This window comes from Puma concolor, chromosome B1 (assembly GCF_028749965.1).
Source record: "Puma concolor isolate L17-30 chromosome B1, mPumCon1.1.hap2, whole genome shotgun sequence".
Lineage (NCBI taxonomy): Eukaryota > Metazoa > Chordata > Mammalia > Carnivora > Felidae > Puma > Puma concolor.
This window is the reverse complement of record NC_141670.1, coordinates 29073382-29092984: the sequence shown is the minus strand read 5'-3', so window position 1 is coordinate 29092984 and position 19603 is coordinate 29073382. Positions and strand designations below refer to the sequence as shown.

Genomic DNA, 19603 nt, shown 5'->3' with positions numbered 1-19603 from the left:
GGAAAATGAATACTTCAATAAATTTCAAGTTAAAAAATAAACATAAAAGTAAATGATAAAATAAAAATAAATAAGAAAATAATAATAATAATTAATTAATTAAAAGGGGTGACTGCCTGGGTAGTTCAGTCAGTTAAGCTTCCAACTTTTGATTTCAGCTCAGGTCATGATCTCATGGTCATGAGTTCAAGCCCTGCATCAGGCTCCACATTGGAGCTCCATGCTGGGAGTGGAAACTAGTTAAGAAAATAAAATAGGAGTGCCTGGGTGGCTCAGTCAGTTAGGCGTCCACCTTCGGCTCAGGTCATGATCTCACAGTTCATGAGTTTGAGCCCTGCATTGGGCTCTGTGCTGACAGCTGAGAGCCTGCTTCAGATTCTGTGTCTCCCTCTCTCTCTCTGCCCCTCCTCTGTCACTCTGTCTGTCTCAAAAATAAATTAAAAAAAAACAAAATAAAAATAAATATTTAAAGAAATAAAGGAGTAAATGAATGAATGAATATGAAGCAATGAAAGAAGCAGCAGCTAATTCAAAAGCTTAATTTTATAGGGATAAAGTTGACATAATACAACTATCAACCATGTAAAGTTTAAAAAATACAAAGTTTATATTAAAAAATATAAAGTTTAAAAAGTTAAAAAATGAAACAAAGAAAAGAGATACCAACCTGCCATAGAAGAAATATGAAACAAGTAACATTTGCTCTCTGACACACATAACTGAATCAGTGCAACTCTGCCCTGCTTCCCTGGAGTGTATACTGGTGGCCATTCCATGTCAAATCCTACCACATCTCCAAAAGACAGACTCATGCTAAAGGGGGAAAAATAGTATAAATTAAATACATTAAAATTTTAACTTCTGCATTCAAAAAAATTAAAACACAAACCACATATAGTAGAAGATATCTATGATACAAATAACTGATAAGGAATAGCCAGAAAATCTTCAAAATTCCTCGAAAAGTCCCTAAGAAAAAGATAATACAGTAAAATAAAGAAAATGAAATATATGAACAGGCAATTCCCAAAAGAAAATCCAAATGGCCAATAAATCCAAGTAAATAATGTGAAGACAAAAAATCTCACTCAAAATCAGATGCAAATTTATCAATACAATTTCATAAATATATGACTGGCAATAATTCAAGCCTCACAATATCAAATAAAGAAAGATATCTACCAGTGGGACTGTTCATATACTGGTGAACGTTAAATTAGTAAAATCCTCTTAGCTGAAGATGTACAAACACTGTTACCTGCAAGTTTTTCTCATAAATGTATCAAGCTCTCATATGTACACAACCAGACAGATGTTTAAGAATGTTCATTGCAGGTGCGCCTGGGTGGCTCAGATGGTTAAGCATCTGACTTTGGCTCAGGTCAAGACACCACAGTCAGGACATCAAGTGCCCACAAGTGCAGTGCAACATCTTCACTGGATGTGGAGCCTGCTTAAGATTCTCTCTCTCTCCCTCTGCCACACCCCCCCTTACGCACACTCACGTGCACACTCTCTCTCTCTCTAAAAAACAATGTATAGATATAACAGAAAACATGTAACATATGACAGAATGCTAAACACTAAACTCATGATAGAAGTTATCTCAGGGGGCTGTGGAGGAGAGAATCACAAAGGACATACCTGGGGCTTCAGCTGTATTTTATTGTAACATTTCTTAGTAGAGATTTGAAAAAAAACAGATTTTAAGATTTGCTAAAGCTATGTGGGAGGAATATGGGGTTTGTTATATTATTTTCCATTACTGTTTATATTTGCCCTTTTTACAATTTTTAAAAATTAAAAATGTACATAACAAAAAAAATCTCAAACTTTGCTTTGGGACAAGATGGAGTACCAGGGATCAGACATATGTTTCCTCTATGAACAAACAGAAAATTGAACAAAATAGGTAAACAATAGCTTTCAGACACTGAACAATGGGCAGTAAAGGACTCTGCTCTCTGAGGGAAGGGAAACAATGGGGGGGAGCCCCACTGTTGCCCTTGTTTTCTATGTGGAACACTTTCCAGACAAGAGAACAGGGAGGAGAATCCAGAGCAGAGCACTGAGTCAGGGAGACAGAGTTCAGAGCCAAAGACGCAGAGGACCTGGAAGCTGTGGGTGGTTTCTGGAGAAAAGGGAGCTAGGTAAGAAAGAAACTGAACAAAGAACAACCAGGGAATCATTAGATGAACAATTCCTAGTGCTTACCATACTGGGAAGAGGCACTAAAGTTCTGAAAAGTCACAGCAGAGATTCCTGTTGATCACCTGGGGCAGTCAGCAAAAAGGCCAGACTGGTCACACCTTATTATAGTGCTAAATTATTCCCAGAGTAAAGACTTCTAAAGACCTGCCCTAACAAAGCTTAAAACTAAAGGCTCAGGGCATCCAGCCAGGTGGCTCAGTCGGCTGAACATCCGACTCTGGCTCAGGTCATGATCTTAGTTCCTGAGTTCGAGCCCCACATCGGGCTCATTGCTGTCAGCATGTCAGTGCAGAACCTGCTTTAGATCCTTTGTCCTCCTGTCTCTGTCCCTCCCCCACTTGTGCTCTCCCAAAAAGAAATTTAAAAAAATAAAATATAAATAACGAAATAAATAAGGCTCAAAAGGTAAAAGCTGGTCTTCAGGTAACTTAACTGTTTAACAGAGCAAAGCTCCTTTCTTTGAAAAAAAGCAAATCCAACATTCAACAAGGTAAAATCACAATGTCCAATCAAAATTGTCAGCCATTAGGATAAAACAGGAAGATGTGACCCCTAACCAGGATAAAAATCATTTCATAAAAAAATAAAATAACTGAAATAATTGAATTAACACGTAAGCACACTAAAACAAGCATTATAAATATGCTGAATATGTTCAAATATTTAAAAGAAAACATGAATATGATGAGAGCCAAAATGGAAGATATTTTTAAAAAGAAACAAAACTAACTTCTAGAGATGAAAATACAATAAAATGAAAAATTTACAGGATGGGATGATAGACACTACAAAAGGAAAAAAAGCGAAATTGCAGACATAGCAGAAGGAACTATTCAAACTGAAGCACAGAGATAAAAAGAATTAAGGAAACAATAAAAGACTGAAAGGGAAGAGAGCTACATGACCAGTGACACAGGATTAAGCAATCCAACCTATGTGTATAGAGGCTGCCAGAAGGAGAAGAGAGTACAGGATGGGAACAACAACAACAAAAATCTAAAGTAATGTTTTAAATTTGATGCAACTATAAAGCCACACATCCAAAAAGCTCAATGAAACCCCAAGCAGGATTAAGACAAACTGCACTACAGAAAGGCATATCATAATCTAATTTTTTTAATGTTTATTTATTTTTGAGGGAGAGAGAGAGAGACAGGGCATGAGCTAGGGAGGAGCAGAGAGAGAGGGAGACACAGAATCCGAAGCAGGCTCCACGCTCCAAGCTGTCAGCACAGAGCCTCAAACTCTGTGCTGGGCTCAAACTCACAGACAGTGAGATCATGACCTGAGCCGAAGTCGGACACTCAACTGACTGAGCCACCTACGCGCCCCTGGCACATCATAATCTAATGGCTGAAAACTGTGATAGCAAAAATCTTTAAGGTGGCCAGTAGAGGCTAAAAACAAACCTGCCTGTCTTTCCTAACACACACAGAATTTATGAGAACTACATTCCTCAAATCACTTATGCTTACTGCCTTCAGATACGACATGCTATAGCACTGTTAACAGTGCAATGGTGGAGTTAATATACAATCGTAAATGACAAATTTTACTTTCTCTGTGAGACAAATTTTGTTCTATATAATGAGACCCAAAAGTGGCCAATTAACTGTATGCAGTAGGAGTGAGGACACCTGAATACTATTTCTAGAATTCATCTACCACCAGGAGATAATAATAAATAGCTAAACTTAACTCTGCTTCTTTTAACCACTGCAATGTATAACAGTTTAAAAAAAAAAAAAGTGTAACAACTTCAAAGAAGATCTGAATGAATTCTCTACTACTTCCCCTTATAAAATGCTTCAAGTGCCTTACATTGTATTAATGCAGAGTCCTAATTTAACAAGTCAATTTTTAAAAATACTAACAGTCCAGGGTCACCTGGGTGCTCAGTCAGCTAAGTATCCGACTCTTGGTTTTGGCTCAGGTCATCCATTATCTCACCGTTTGTGAGTTCAAGGCCCACACTGGACTCCACACTGACAAAGCCTGCTTGGGATTCTTGCTCTCCCTCTCTCTGTGTCCCTCCCCACTCGTTCTCTCTGTCTCTCTCTCAAAAGTAAATAAACTGAAAAAAAAATACTAACAGTTAGGGCACCTGGGGGGCTCAATCATTAAGCATCCAACTTGATTTAGGCTCAGGTCATGATCTCATGATTTGTGAGTTCAAGCCCTACATCGGGCTCTGCACTGTGTTAGTGCAGAGCCTGCTTGAAAGGCTCTCTCCCTCTCTCTGTCCCTACCCCACGTGCTCTCTTTCTCTCTGTCAAAATAAATAAACTTAAAAAAAATACTAACAGTCATTTCTAATGTTCTTTTTAAGAATCATTCACTATAATTTTTGCTCACTAAATGCAAGAGAGGTGATCCAACCACTATTCTATATTACTAGGTTGGTATTTTTAATGAAATATAATGGAGCATTTGGAGGTTGAATAATTCTTGTATTTTTTTGTCTTATATTAATTAACAATGTCTTCAATAGTTCTACATATCTGGGGCACCTGGGTGGCTCAGTTGATTGAGCATCTGACTCTTGGTTTCAGCTCAGGTTATGACCTCCCAGTCATGGGATTGAGCCCCATGTTGGGCTCTGTGCTGATAGCATAGAGCCTGCTCTCTCTCCATCACTCTCCCTTGTCCCCACTCACATACACATGCTCTCTCTCAAAATAAATAAAACAAACTTTGAAAAAAATAGTTCTATATATCTGAAGTAGCAAAAGCAACAAAAATTTAGCGAAAGTAATAGACAGGCTTATGAATAAACAAACAGGTACGCATTACACATTTAATCCAATGATTTTAAGGGTTTTTTAATGTAAAATTAGAACTCGTTAAGTGATATTCCACATGTAGAAATAATTGTCTATAGAACATATCTTAACTGTAAAATTCAGTATACTGACAAATACTATCATAACAGTTATCTTCAAATGAAACTAGGAAATTCAAATCTCTTACCTAATATCTTCTGACAGAAAAGAACAATCACTAGCTTCATAACTATAAACAATGGATCCAGTGAACTCTAAGAAGGGGAGAACATCTTCAAAAATACTCCTCTGAACAGATGCCTTGAATTAAATAAAATTCCAAAAGGCACAAATAAAGTTCACATTAAATAAGAAATGTTCATGGAAATCATGAAGTTCAGTGTAGCATTCAAATTATAGTTCTAAGTTTTATCACTAATGTTCTAGAGACTTAATGAAGTCAGAAGGACAATGTAGCAAAAATGAAGCCATCCATAATAATTTTTCTAAAGAGCTTATTTGTAAACTTATAATCCTATGTATTTTCATAAGAGCACTTATTAATGTTTTTCTATAATTATATTTGTATTCTAGATGTAATAATGTTGACTTAAAATGTTAAAGACTGGCTGGTGGATCTTGAATCTATGAAAACTTAAACTTAATACCCACAAAAATTCCCATAGTAAATACTGTCCAAATTATCTAAATTAGAACATACTAGTAAGGTCAACCATACAAATGTGATAAAAAGGTAAAGTACGCAGCAAGAATTCCCATTTTGTAAGCCCAATTAAAATTTAATCCCATTCCACCATTCAATAACTAGCTGTGGTTAAATCACACAACAGCAATTGTAATTAAAATAATGACCTGAAACTTACAAGTGAAGACTGACTCAATTTACAGTGAAATTTCACTAAATTTCCCATCTGAAATAAGAATTGGTGGGGCACCTGGGTGGCTCTGTAGGTTAAGTGCTTGACTCTTGATTTCAGCTCAGGTCATGATCTCACCATTCGTGAGTTCTCTAGGAGCCTGCTTGGGATTCTCTCTCTCTCTACCCCTCCCCCACTTGCTCACGCGCTTTCTCTCTCTCTCGTTCTCTCTCTCAAAAATAAACTAAAAAAAACAAAAAAAAAAAAACAAAAGAAGAACTAGTGAACTGCATACCTTTCTTTCTTCTACATGACATCTCTCATTCTGCATAGACATCCATTCTGGAAGTTTCCGCTGCTGTGGAGTTGTTTCCAATTTTTTTTCATTCATCTTTAATAAGGTCAAGTAGCAAAATCCAAAACACAATTACTCTGTGAATAAATACAGTGCAATCTTTGAAAGAAAACTCAGAGAGAGGCCTGTGGATATGAATGAAGAAACAAAGATGCATATTTAAAGTTATGGCATTTGGCCCACATATAGGTTTTAAGAGATGGAATTGAAAAACAAAAGGGAACAGATATAATATGCTAGATCTAATAACTATACATTTACTATTTCTTCTTTCTAAAATAAGTGAGCCAGTTTAATTGAGCTCGAAGGTCCTAGCAATTTCAAAATCCTATTATTCTATGACTTTGATCCTTTCAAAGGATCAAAGATAATCTTTATCTCACTACCAAAGACAATCATTGGGTGTATAAATTCTTACAAATTTTTGACATGTTTAATTTTCTTATCACCTCTCCTAAGATCTAAGTAAACTCAGCAAACTGTTGGACTTATTCACAAGTCTACTTGAAAAATGAATTTTTAGACTGAGAACAGCTTTTCCATAGTAAGGGTTTTTTTGTTGTTGTTTTTTGTTTTTTTTTTTTTTTAATTAAGCTCTTGGCCTAGTAACTGAACAAATTTCCCTAAGAATAAGAGTTTTACAGGGGATATTTTTAAAAATCTATTACTAGCTTTGAGGGCTCTTCCCAGTGTAAACCACACTTCAAGAATAGTTACGGAAAACACAATGAATAGAACTATGATATACTCTTCTTGTTAATGGCAAATGGATCCATACCCTCAGGTGACTTAACATACTAAACTGAAGTAGCTTTAAGTTCTTAATAAAATCTTTCCAACTCCAACCTTAGTTTCTATTAACTCAAATTTCCAGTAAAGGGACAGCAGTTTTGAATATATACCTAAAGATTCTTATGAAGAAACATGATGTTAATATGAAATAATCAAAGCAACTATTTATGATTTAGGGACAGCCTGTTATCCCTCTTAATACTTAGCAATATAAACCCTGAAGAAATTAAACAGTATTAGCAGGTATCCATTTTAATTGCTCATTTTCTAAAGCATGAACCCCCAAAACTGAGAATACTGATAATTTATAAAGGAAAATGTTTAGAGATTACTCTAGCAAAATTTTCTATATAGAACCAACTCCACCACTCTTATGCATTAGGAAGGAAAGGGTTAACAGGAAGCTAGTAATACACTCTCCCAACTGGGGAAGGGTAAATGAAAGACAATGGATCCCAATAAATAAAACACTAATGATCTAAATAATCCATCTCAACAGTGGATCCCAATAAATAAAACACTAATGACCTAAAACCAGAGGGTAGCCCTATAAACCTATCAATGGCATTTACTAGCAGAAAAATACCAAAGAATACCTATCTAGAAAGTGCTGTTCACAAGATATAGCTCAACTATCTTGACTGCTTATCATAAATATGCCTGACATTATGGATTTATTAATTTATGGCTATAAAATGGGAAGTAGTCAAGTAAGCTGTGTAATAAAGAAAATATAAAACAAAGGAGTTCTAAAACCAAAACAATTTCTTTTGTGCAAAAAAAGGGGGGTTTTTTTGCACACAATGCTCAAAACTGTTCTGTTAATCCAAAACTATAACATGTCCTATTGCAAAAGAAAAGGACATTTTTGGAATCTGTGTCTGACAGTCTCGGGCTCCTCCAAAAAAAGAATATGCCATCTGCACTTCGTGCTTGCCTGTATTCTTTGAATCATTAGCAAAATTTTGACATTGGGTAAGATCTATGAATCACTGGATCAGAATGGACAACTCAAGTATGGGTGTTACCACTTGTATTATATGCACTAAGATAAAACATATAAAATATATGTATTAGTCACTATAAAACATTTTACAAACATTAGTAGTTATTAATATGTGTATATGTGTCACAAACTCAAAACTCTTAACAAGAGAGTTAAAAGTTAGTCCCAAAGTCTACTTTTATATATGGTCTGTTCTTAATCTTAAAATATTATTTTTATAAAGCTGAAAAACAAGTTTTTGCTATACACAGAGTAGATAATTTGCAAAACTGCCAGAAAATTGAGGTTCCTACAAATAATACACAACTCTATAAAACCAACTACAAAATCTTGTAATTTTGTAATTCATTCATTCATACTACCAAAATGGAAATAAAACTCCAGTAACTCTTCCCTACTGCCACCTATAACACTAAAATTGTTTTAACTTGAAATGCTTAGTTTTCAGATGTAAAATACTCTCTTTTGCACACAAAATTCTGTCTAGATGCTTCCAGGCAAAGAATTTGAAAGTAAACTTGTTTACAAACCTAGTATCTTTCTCAAATTTACTCAGCTCTAGGCAGATAAAAAGCATACAGAAAATTAAGGTTGTAGAATAATTTGCAACAGGGAAATTCTTCAAGATACATAAGGATTTTTTTTGAAGTTTAATGATTTATTTTGAGAGTGAGAGAGCAGGGGAGGGGCAGAGGGAGAGTGGGAGAGAGAGAATCCCAAGCAGGCTCCATGCTGTCACCACAGAGTCCAACACGGGGCTCAATCTTAGGAACTGTGAGATCATGACCTGAGCTGAAATGAAGAGTCAGATACGTGGGGCGCCTGAGTGGCTCAGTTAGTTGAATAACCGACTTTGGCTCAGGACATGATCTCACAGTTCACAAGTTTGAGCCCTGCATCGGGCTCTGTGCTGACAGCTCAGAGCCTGGAGTCCGCTTCAGATTCTGTGTCTCCCTCTCTCTCTCTCTGCCCCTCCCTCGCTCACACTCTGTCTCTCTCTCTCTCTCTAAGAATAAACATTAAAAAAAAAAAGTCAGACACTTAACTGACTGAGCCACCATGGTGCCCCTAGACACATGAGAATTTTAATCGCTGATCACATAAAGGCTATTCTCATGAGGGATCCAAGTCATCGATTAATAGAATTTTTAACTTATATATTTAGATGTTATGTTGTTGAGTACAAACCACTTTGACCGGTCTTTCTCTAAAATGAAGTCTTTTCTCATTTCATAACACTTCATATTGTACCATTAAAGGACTTTAAATTCCTCTTTGAAATAAATACAGATGGTCCCTGATGAACAATGGTTTGACTTAGGATTTTTCAACTTGACAACAGTGCAAAAGCAATACATATTCAATAGAAACCACACTTCAGATTTGAAGTTGGATCTTTTCTCATGCTAGTGATATGTGGTATGATCCTTTGGGGTGATGCTGGGCAGCAGCGGGGAGCCACAGCTCCCGGTTAGCCAACACCATCACAAGGATAAACAACCAACACACTGACAACCATTCTGTAACCACGCAACCATTCTGGTTTTCACTTTCAGTACAACATTCAATAAATTACATGAGATATTCAACACTTTATTATAAAACAGCCTGTTAGATCATTTTTGCCCAACTGTAGGCTAATGTAAGTGTTCTGAGCACATTTATGTTAAGCTAGGCTAAGCTATGATGTTCAGGAGGTTAGATATAAGAAACACTTTGGTCTGGGCACCTGGGTGGCTCAGTTGATTAAGTGTCTGACTCTTGGTTTCTGCTCAGGTCACGATCTCACAGTTCATGAGTTTGAGCTTTCAGCACAGAGCCTGCTTGGGATTCTGTCTCCCTCTCCCTCCGTCCCTTCTGCACTTGCTCTCTATCTCTTTCTCAAAACTTAGAAAGAAAGAAAGAAAGAAAGAAAGAAAGAAAGAAAGAAAGAAAGAAAGAAAGAAAGAAAGAAAGGAAGGAAGGAAGGAAGGAAGGAAGGAAGGAAGGAAGGAAGGAAAGAATGGAAAGGAAAGGAAAGGAAAGGAAAGGAAAGGAAAGGAAAAGAAAAGAAAAGAAAAGAAAAGAAAAGAAAAGAAAAGAAAAGAAAAGAAAAGAAAGAGAAAGACAGACAGACTTTTGGTCTATCAGGGAAGTCCTCACTCAAGGAAGATCTGTAATGTACTTTGATTTGGTTTGCTTTGGACTTTCTTCAGTTTCTTTTTACTCATTTCATTTTTTCTAATTGGCCAAAATTACCATTCATACTTTTTTCCCATAACCAATGACAAAATTTCATTTTTTTTTCCATCCTACTATCTCAGCAAACTAACATGACAATATCCCTTCCCCACCAAGACACTACATTTGCACAGTCCTTCTCCCTAGCAAGGCAAAAGTCAGAGTGTTTTTACTTCCCCACCCTTCTACATACTGTTTTTTGATATGATATGGTTTTAGTTACAGCCTGTTAGTTTACTTAGTATTGCTCTTCTATTTCAAGAATCCTTACTATTTTCTAAACATTTGTGTTACAAATTTTATCAAACATTTTAATATTCCCCATCCCCCCTCAACTTCCCACCCCCATCAACTCTCAGTTTGTTCTCAGTTAAGAGTCTTATCATTTTTGTCTCCCTGTTTGTATCTTATTTTTCCTTCCTTTCTCCTATGTTCATCTGTTTTCTATCTTAAATTCCACATTATGAATGAAATCATGATATCTTTCTGACTTATTTCATTCAACATAATACAGAGAACTCTTCAAATTATTTTCTTCAGGTAGAATATGTAGGTAATAAACTCTGATCCCCTGCATATGTGAAAATGTATTTTTTCTTTTTTTTTTTAATTTTTTTTCAACGTTTTTATTTTTATTTTTGGGACAGAGAGAGACAGAGCATGAACGGGGGAGGGGCAGAGAGAGAGGGAGACACAGAATCGGAAACAGGCTCCAGGCTCTAAGCCATCAGCCCAGAGCCCGACGTGGGGCTCGAACTCACGGACCGCGAGATCGTGACCTGGCTGAAGTCGGACGCTTAACCGACTGCGCCACCCAGGCGCCCCGAAAATGTATTTTTTCAAACAGATAGGAGAATGATGTGTTGGCTGAGTACAACCGTCCCTCAGTAGTCTATAAATACTCTCTTATTGTCTTCTACCTTTTGATGCTGCAAATAAGAAATCCAGTGGTTCCATGATGGCTTTTCTCTTATAAGTAATCTCTATTTCCCATCTGGGAGCTTGAAAGACTTTCATGGATGTTTATATTTTAAGAGGCCCAAGTGTAAGCTTTATTCTCCCTGGGATCAGGACTCCTTTTCACATCTTTTTCTTCAAATCAGAAAAATTCCCCCTCATTGTAAGTTGAATTGTATCCCTCCCCCCAAAAAAGATATGTTGGAGTCCTAACTTCCAGTAAGTACTTCAGCATGTGGCTCTTTATTTGGAAACAGAGTCTTTACATCAGTAAATCAAATTTTAACAAGGTTATTACAGTGATCTATAATCCAAACTAAGTGGTGTTCTTACAAAATGGGGAAATGTGGACAGAGACAGGCATGCATAGAGGGAAGATGATGTGAAGCAACACAGGGAGAAAGAGTCATCTAGAGACATCATCTAGTGATGAACAGATCTGAAACAGATCCTTCCTCCACAGCCCTGAGAAGGAAACAGCTCCGCCAACAACTTGACTTCAGACCTCTAGTCACCAAAACTACGAGGACAAATTTCTTTCTATTCATTTTGAACTAAATCACATAAATTTACTATAAATTAAATCATAGTTTGTAATACTTAACTATGACACCTTCAGTAAACCAATATAATCCTATTCCTAGTTATTGATTGCCATTATCTATTCCTTTTTTTCCTGCTACAACATTTATTCACATGCTGGTGAATTTCTTACCTGGATTTCATCTCCTAGACTCTATTTTTTCCCTCCTGACTACCAACTCTTTAATTTTAAGATACTTCTTCCACGTGACTTCCAAGATGCTAATTTCACTCTCAATGGTGATAGTCCTCTTTCACTTTGTCTATTGGATTTTTACAATGTTAAGAACTTGATTGTTAGTTTCAGAAAGTTTCTTTGTGCTCTAGTTGAGTCTCCCTAAATGTGCTTATTATTTCTTTCTTTTGTAAAAGTTATAATTTAGTTCAAATATCTGTTCCAATAGGAATGTCCCATTCTGTTGTTCTTTGGCCTTCTGTCCACTGATAGGGGCTTCCTTAGTCAGACTATTATTTTTCTTTGCTTGTAAAACTCTATTTACCATCAGCAGTCATCTGCTCTTAGGGTCCCTCAGGTTAAGCTGTGAATGGGACAAAGACTGTAAGTCTTCCACTGAAGCCTTAAGAGGCAATTCCTCTATCCACAGGTCTCCCAAGTTGTAATCTCAAGACCTAGCCCACCAGCACACTGATCTCACAACTCCTCTGAAGGCCTCTAAGACAGGAAAATCAAGTAGACATCCTCCGACCAGTTGTTCAGTTCACTCAACAAATACTATTTTGTTTTCAGCCACGTTTGTTCTACCACAGTAATTCCACCGAGTATTTTATTTAAGGAATTATGTTTCAATTCCTTTCTTACCCTGCAACTTTCCTTTTCAACCATCTTCAGTTCCTTCATTAATGTAACTTCCTGTTGAGTCTGTTTTTTGGTTCTTTTTAACGTTTATTCATTTTTGAGAGACACAGACAGAGTGTGAGCGGGGGAGGGGCAGAGAGAGGGAAACACAGAATCGGAAGAAGGCTCCAGACTCTGCACTGTCAACATAGAGCCCAACACCGGGCTCGTACCCACAAACCGCAAGATCATGACCTGAGCCAAAGTCAGATGCTTAACTGACTGAGCCACCCAGGCACCCTGCAACTTCCTGTTAAATCTAGCAATAATACTTATAAAGACTTTTAGTTCTTTTTTTTGTTTAGAAATTATTTTTTATCAAGGGTTAAAACTCAGCTAAGGGATTTGATGGCTGTCAACTTGCTCAAATACATGATGATTCTTGATGCTCACTTCATTTAGAAATGTAGGTCTACCCCAAGAGTCCACAACATTTTCAACTTCATAGCACATTCAGAAAATGAAAATATTTTTATAGCATACTGGGAAGGGGATCTGGGAGTGCACCTGTGAAATTTTGTAAAAATTTTATATCTTCATTATATCTTCATTGTAAAATTAAACTTTTTAAACAAGAAACTAAATTGTTTACATGAACACACCTTTTGTATATCAGGTTTTCTGCTTAAAATGACTATATACAACTCCTGATTAAAACCTTTTAACAACATTTTCTTAATATCCTATATAGCAACCATCACGGAGAAGCTTTATTAACGTAAGTAGTAGCAAATGGCAAAAGAGGATGCTTTGTTCCAAAAGGCTGAAAACTTCTTTTTCACTATTAACCAGCATTCCAACAATCCGACCTCTTTAAATTGTACTTCAAGAATGCTAAAATTCTTTAAATCTAACAGCTTCTCCTTTTCTTCTACTGAGAAATATGTTAACTCCTTCTGATAATATAAATAAGTCTGGAATACAAATGATCTTTTTATATCAAGTATTTCAATAGACTTGTGTTAAAGCTCTGTCACAGGTATATGCGGAGTTTGCTCTATACGTATTGTTAATTCATCTTTAGGATTCAGATGATACCAATTAAATGTCACTTCTAAAACTATTTTAACTTCACTCTCCCAAAGCTGATTTTTTACTCTGAAGCCATAAACTTTGTCAGTACATGTTAATATATTTTCCGCGCGATTGTTGTACTTTTAAGTTAATTCAGGTGCTCAAAATTTGGTCAGTTAAGGACACCATTCATTGAAGACATAACTATACTTCCACAAATCTGCAAAGTAAGAACCATTCACCATTTCATAATCTGAAATTTTCTTTGAGCTTATAAATCTTCCTTTAGACAGATACTTCATAACTGAAATAGCTAACATTTCTTCACCTAAGGCTGAAGAGAAGGTACTACAGCAGCTTAGATTTCATTAGGTTCATCATTTTTATGACTTCATTCAATGTGGAACTCAGAACTACAGGCCAATTTTAATATATAGGAGCTTCTCTGTGAATAAGACCACTTAATACTTAGAAGAGTATTGAACTTAAGGTAAAGCCTAAACCTTACTGTTATTACCAGTCCCAAACTGCCACTGTTTCCATAATATCTTGTATGTTTCCAAATATTCCCTTGAATATTTTAGTTTTGAAACTTCTTTGCCAAGCAAATAATGTCCTTTCAGGCATTTTTCTTCAAGGATTCTATACAGCTTTCTAAGCAAGGCCCATTACCAACATTTATGGATTCACATCTGCAATTAACAAGTTTTTCATTAAATAATCTTTTGAATGAGTACTGTCTTCCATGTGTTTGACAAATCTTAAACATATCTTCCTTTTTTTGGTAAATGTTTATTTTACTTTTCAGAGAATGTGCACACAGGGGAGCAACAGATGATCCAAAGTAGGCTCTGTGCTGACAGCAGAGAGCCTGATGTGGGGCTCAAACTCAAGAACTGTGAGAGATTATGACCTGAGCCGAGTTGACTGAGCCATCCAGGCATCCCTTAAACATATCTTATAATAGAATAATTTAAAATGGCAACTTTTACATTTCCTTTGCCTTATTGATCCCAAACACAGTGTTCTACACAGGCAGGAAATAAGAACAAATTTGGCTGGGCTTTACCAGCCTCTTGAGCTCAATCTGATTATCACAATCTAAAAAGTATTTTGTTCTTATTTTGTGCTCAAAGATGATTTCAAAGGTTCAAACTATTTTTAGATTTATGAAAAGATACGACAGTATTTTGTTTGACACCCCTATTTGTTTTGATTTAGTCTGAAAAGTAAAGAATTGGGGAAACACCATATAATTCTGAGATATTTCTTTACTTTATAGCCTAATTATTGAAGAAATATTTACTATTACATTTAACTCATGAATCAGATAACTTTCCAGCTTTAATCAATTAGACATTACAGTAGGAAAGTAAATATCTGCAGAAATAAAATTTATTTGAATATAAAGCACTCAAAAATAAAGTACTTAAAATACTGTCTTTAATTCCTTAGGAAAAGTTTTTTGTCAATTATTGAGTTTATCTGAATTCTCAAATTTTTAAACAAATCTTATCCCAAGGTACTTCTTTAGTTAAAAAGAGTAAACAAAAACAACATACTGCAATATTTATTTTCATTTAGTTTAATATTTTTTTTTTTTTTTTTTTAGAGACAGAGCACGTGAACAGGGAAAGGGGCAGAAGAAGAGAGACAGAGAATTTTAAGCAGGCTCCACACCCAGTGGGGAGCCCAACACTGGGCTCAATCCCACAACCCTGGGATCATGACCTGAGCTGAAATCAAGAGTCAGATGTTCAACTGACTGAGCCACCCAGGTGGCCCAATAATTTAAATTTTTAAAACAAGTAAAATACACTGTAATCAAAAATATGTTTAAGTGAGGGGCACCTGGGTGGCCCAGTCGGTTAAGCATCCAACTTCAACTCAGGTCATTATCTCACACTTCCTGAGTTCAAGCCCCACATTGGGCTCTGTGCTGACAGCTCAGAGCCTGGAGGCTGCTTCAGATTCTGTGTCTCCCTCTCTCTCTGCCCCTACCCTGCTTGTGCTCTGTCTCTCTCTCGCTCTAAAATAAACACTGGGGTGCCTGGGTGGCTCAGTAGGTTAAGCATCTAACTTCGGCTCAGGTCATGATCTCACAGCTTGTGGGTTTGAGCCCTGTCGGGCTCTGTGCTGACAGCTCAGAGCCTGGAGCCTGCTTCGGATCCTGTGTCTCCTTCTCTCTCTGCCCCTATCTGCTTATGTTCTATCTCTCTCTCAAAAATAAATAAACATTAAAAAAATTTTTTTTAATAAATAAATAAACATTTAAAAAACTTAAAAAGATATCTTTAAGTGAGCTTCTCAAAGGCCTATCTTTCCCTTACTGAATCAATGGAATTGCATTATGTTCAATTATTGATTATTTTTAGATATAAGCAATAGTTTAAATTAAATAAACATATTATGAAACTCTATCATAATCACGGTTTCACAAACTATCACATCAAAAAGGCCATCAAAAATAAATAAAAATTAAATAACAAGCAAGAAAATTAACAAAATTCATTGTTTTCTGTTAGAAAATACTAAATATAATACAATAAGAATTAGCTAACAATCATGATCTTTTCTGTTAGCAGTAAGATAATTATGAAAATTGAGACAAAAATGAAAGAATTTCATGTACACAAACACATATAGCTTTCCCAATTATTAAATAACATACACATATACAATTAAAATAATAACTAGAGGGGCACCTGGGTGACTCAGTTAAGTGTCTGAGTTTGGGTCAGGTCATGATCTCATGGTTCATGAGGTCAAGCCCCCCATCAGGCTCTGCGCTGTCAAATTTTCTCTCTCCCTCTCTCTCTGCCCATCCCGCTCACACTCTCTCCCAAAAGGAATAAAAATAAATAACAAAATAAAATAAAATAATAATTAGAATGGAAATTATTTAAAAGGAAAAGTCAGGAGGAAGTTACTACATAACACAGCCACAGCATACAACTCTGTCTGACCATGTTTACTATGCATAGCCATGCATGTTACTTAACTCAAGTAGTTTACAAAACGATCGCCATCTAGAATAACCTTCAAATATAATTTCACCTATTATGAATCTTTGAATGTTTCACAAAATGCTTTCATATGTTTGAACACTATAAAAAGTATGCAACCATCAAAATCTTGCATGCCCATTCATTATGCTACAGCACAAATTAGAAGCAACTAACTGCTCCAGCTAACTCTTGCCAATAGTCAACATGGACACAGTGTTGCCAGGCCTTCCAATTTTTCCAAAGAACATGAATAATGCACGTTCCTGTGCAATCCTCCATTTGATAGCAATACCCAAGACTACTCTACAGGCCAAATTTTGGCCTGCAGACCTCCCAATTTACAACCTCTGCTATAGACAGATCAGTACTAGCAGCTGGTGTGGGTATCCCTACAAATTTTTTTAAGTCAATATCCAGTTACAAATCATTATTTGAGTGAAATACTTGGGTATATTTTTGTAGGTACACTACAGAAAGAGTGGTAGCAAAACCTAGGAATATGCTAACAAATGGAATTTCCTTTATAAATTGTTTTTTAATGTTTATTTATTTTTGAGAAAGAGAGACAGAGTGTCAGCGGGGGAGGGGCAGAGAGAGAGAGAGAGAGAGAGAGAGGAGGAGACACAGAATCCAAGGCAGTCTCTAGGCTCTGAGCTGTCAGCACAGAGCCCGATGTGGGGCTCAAACCCACGAACCATGAGATCATGACCTGAGCTGAAGTCGAAGTCAGATGCCTAAACGCCTAACGGAGCCACCCAGGCCCCCCTGGAGTTTCCTTTAAAGAAGGATACAGGGGCGCCTGGGTGGCGCAGTCGGTTAAGCGTCCGACTTCAGCCAGGTCACGATCTCGCGGTCCGTGAGTTCGAGCCCCGCATCAGGCTCTGGGCTGATGGCTCAGAGCCTGGAGCCTGTTTCCGATTCTGTGTCTCCCTCTCTCTCTGCTCCTCCCCCGTTCATGCTCTGTCTCTCTCTGTCCCAAAAATAAATAAACGTTGAAAAAAAAAAAAAATTAAAAAAAAAAAAAATAAAGAAGGATACAAAGACCACAAAGAGGCTGGCTGGACCACCTACTTCGTCAGGGCAGTAGCAAGTGAATTATCCTAAGAATGGAGCACATCTCCTTTGTACCTCCATTTCTGAGTCTACTGTGTCAACTCACACCAACCTGGAGCATCACTCCACTTTTCTCTATGGCTTCCATAATAATGCTAGCAGCACGCTCACAAGAAATTTACTTTCCCAAGCCGTAGAACTGTGAGTGAAAACTATGAGCCCAGAGTGAGGCACTGACCCAGTTCCTCCTATCCACCTACTATCAGTATCAACCATATGTTTTATCAGTCAAATTATTAAAAGGACTGGTTTGATGGTCTGGTGTGAAAATTATTATGTTGAACCAGAGCTGAAGCTACATGGAAGATAAGCCATCTTCTTCATGAAGGCAGACCAAGGAAGTATTTTACCACACTATCAACATTTCCCTTAAAATATCTGTCTAGTTCTCATACCATTTTACACATAATTTCATTTTTAAGAATTAATCTTACCAAAAAAACCAGCACTCCTCAGAAAGATCTATATACAAGGATAGTCATACTTGTCATATACAACAGTATTTAAGGTATATATTATATAACGTAATATACAATATATATAATGATAAAGAGTTGAAAATAGACATGTCCAACAACGGTAAAAATAGATAAATAATGAATTATGGTACATCCATAAAACAGAGCACTATGCAGCCATTAAAAACATATTCTTGGGGCACTTGGGTGGCTCAGTTGGTTGAGCGTCCAACTTTGACTCAGGTCATGAGCTCGAATTCATGAGTTCAAGCCCCACATCGGGCTCACTGCTTTCAGCCTGCCAGTGCAGAGCCCAGTTCAGATCCTCTGTCCCCTTCTCTCTGCCCCTCCCTTGCCTGCACTCTCCCAAAAATAAATAAATATAAAAAAAAGTTTTTTAAACATATTCTTATAATTTATCAAGTGAAAAAGCAAGTCAGACTCTAAATTTACACAATAAATGTGTATTTTTCTATGTGTATATATACATATTCTATACAGACATGTACATATACATATACATATATACAAACATTCATACATATACATATATTTACATACTATAAATTTTTAAAGGTCTGGAGCAATGTATACCAAAATATTAGTTGTTATCCCACCACTGAAGATAGTTTTCAATTTTCTTCTTTATACTTTTCTAAACGTTCCAAATTTTCAATAAGAACATGTATTACTTTCAGCAATCAGGAGGGAAAACTAAACCAATAAAAGAGGGAAAAGTTTTTGTTTTTTTAAATGAACAACTAAGGCTACATTTTTTTGTACTATAGAGTAAGAGCCAACTTTTTCTCTACAGAGTCAGATAGTAAATATTCTATTCAGACATTGTGGCACAAATGCCATAAGTAATAAGTAAACACAGCTATGTCCTAATAAAACTTTAAAGACAATGAAATCTAGATTTATAAAATTTACCAAAATGTTATTCTTCTTTTGATTTTTGTTCAGTCACTGAAAAATGTGAAAACCATTTAGCTCATAGTCAGTGAAAACCATTTAGCTCAAACCAAAAGCAAGCAGCAAATCAAATGTGCTCCACAAGTTAGCCAACTCCTAAGACAGAACACAAACAAAATGGTGGAAGACTGGAAAATGTCCAGTGCTACTGGTATTAACAACTACAGCTATTTTTTAATTACCATAATACACTGGTAAAATACTTAATAAGAATACAACTTCTTAGTAAAACCTTTTTGATATATCACTTGCAAAATGAAATTAATGATAGCAGAATGAGTGGGTTTACTATAGAGGGTTAGTAATATTAGCCAATTAAATGTTAAGAGATTATCTCCCCAAATTATAAATGATGTTTTGAAAACATTCATCTTAAATGATTTTATTTGACATCAATTAGACAGTAGGACACGCTG

The 19603-nt window shown here is 36.2% G+C and overlaps 1 protein-coding gene across 4 annotated transcripts in view; it reads right to left on the bottom strand.

Annotated features, from left to right (window-relative positions):
* The window catches only part of WRN (WRN RecQ like helicase), a 151080-nt gene that overhangs the window by 106041 nt on the left and 25436 nt on the right, over positions 1 to 19603 (bottom strand). For 3 of the 4 annotated variants that reach the window (XM_086703370.1, XM_086703373.1, XM_086703372.1), the window contains exons 2-4: positions 6147 to 6331; positions 5182 to 5294; positions 668 to 813 (exon numbers count right to left, since the gene is read on the bottom strand). In XM_086703370.1, coding sequence (XP_086559496.1) covers positions 668 to 813; positions 5182 to 5294; positions 6147 to 6242 — 355 coding nt within the window. In that variant the 5' untranslated portion in view covers positions 6243 to 6331. The remainder of the gene's footprint in view (positions 1 to 667; positions 814 to 5181; positions 5295 to 6146; positions 6332 to 19603) is intronic. The other variant, XM_086703371.1, reaches the window with a different exon arrangement.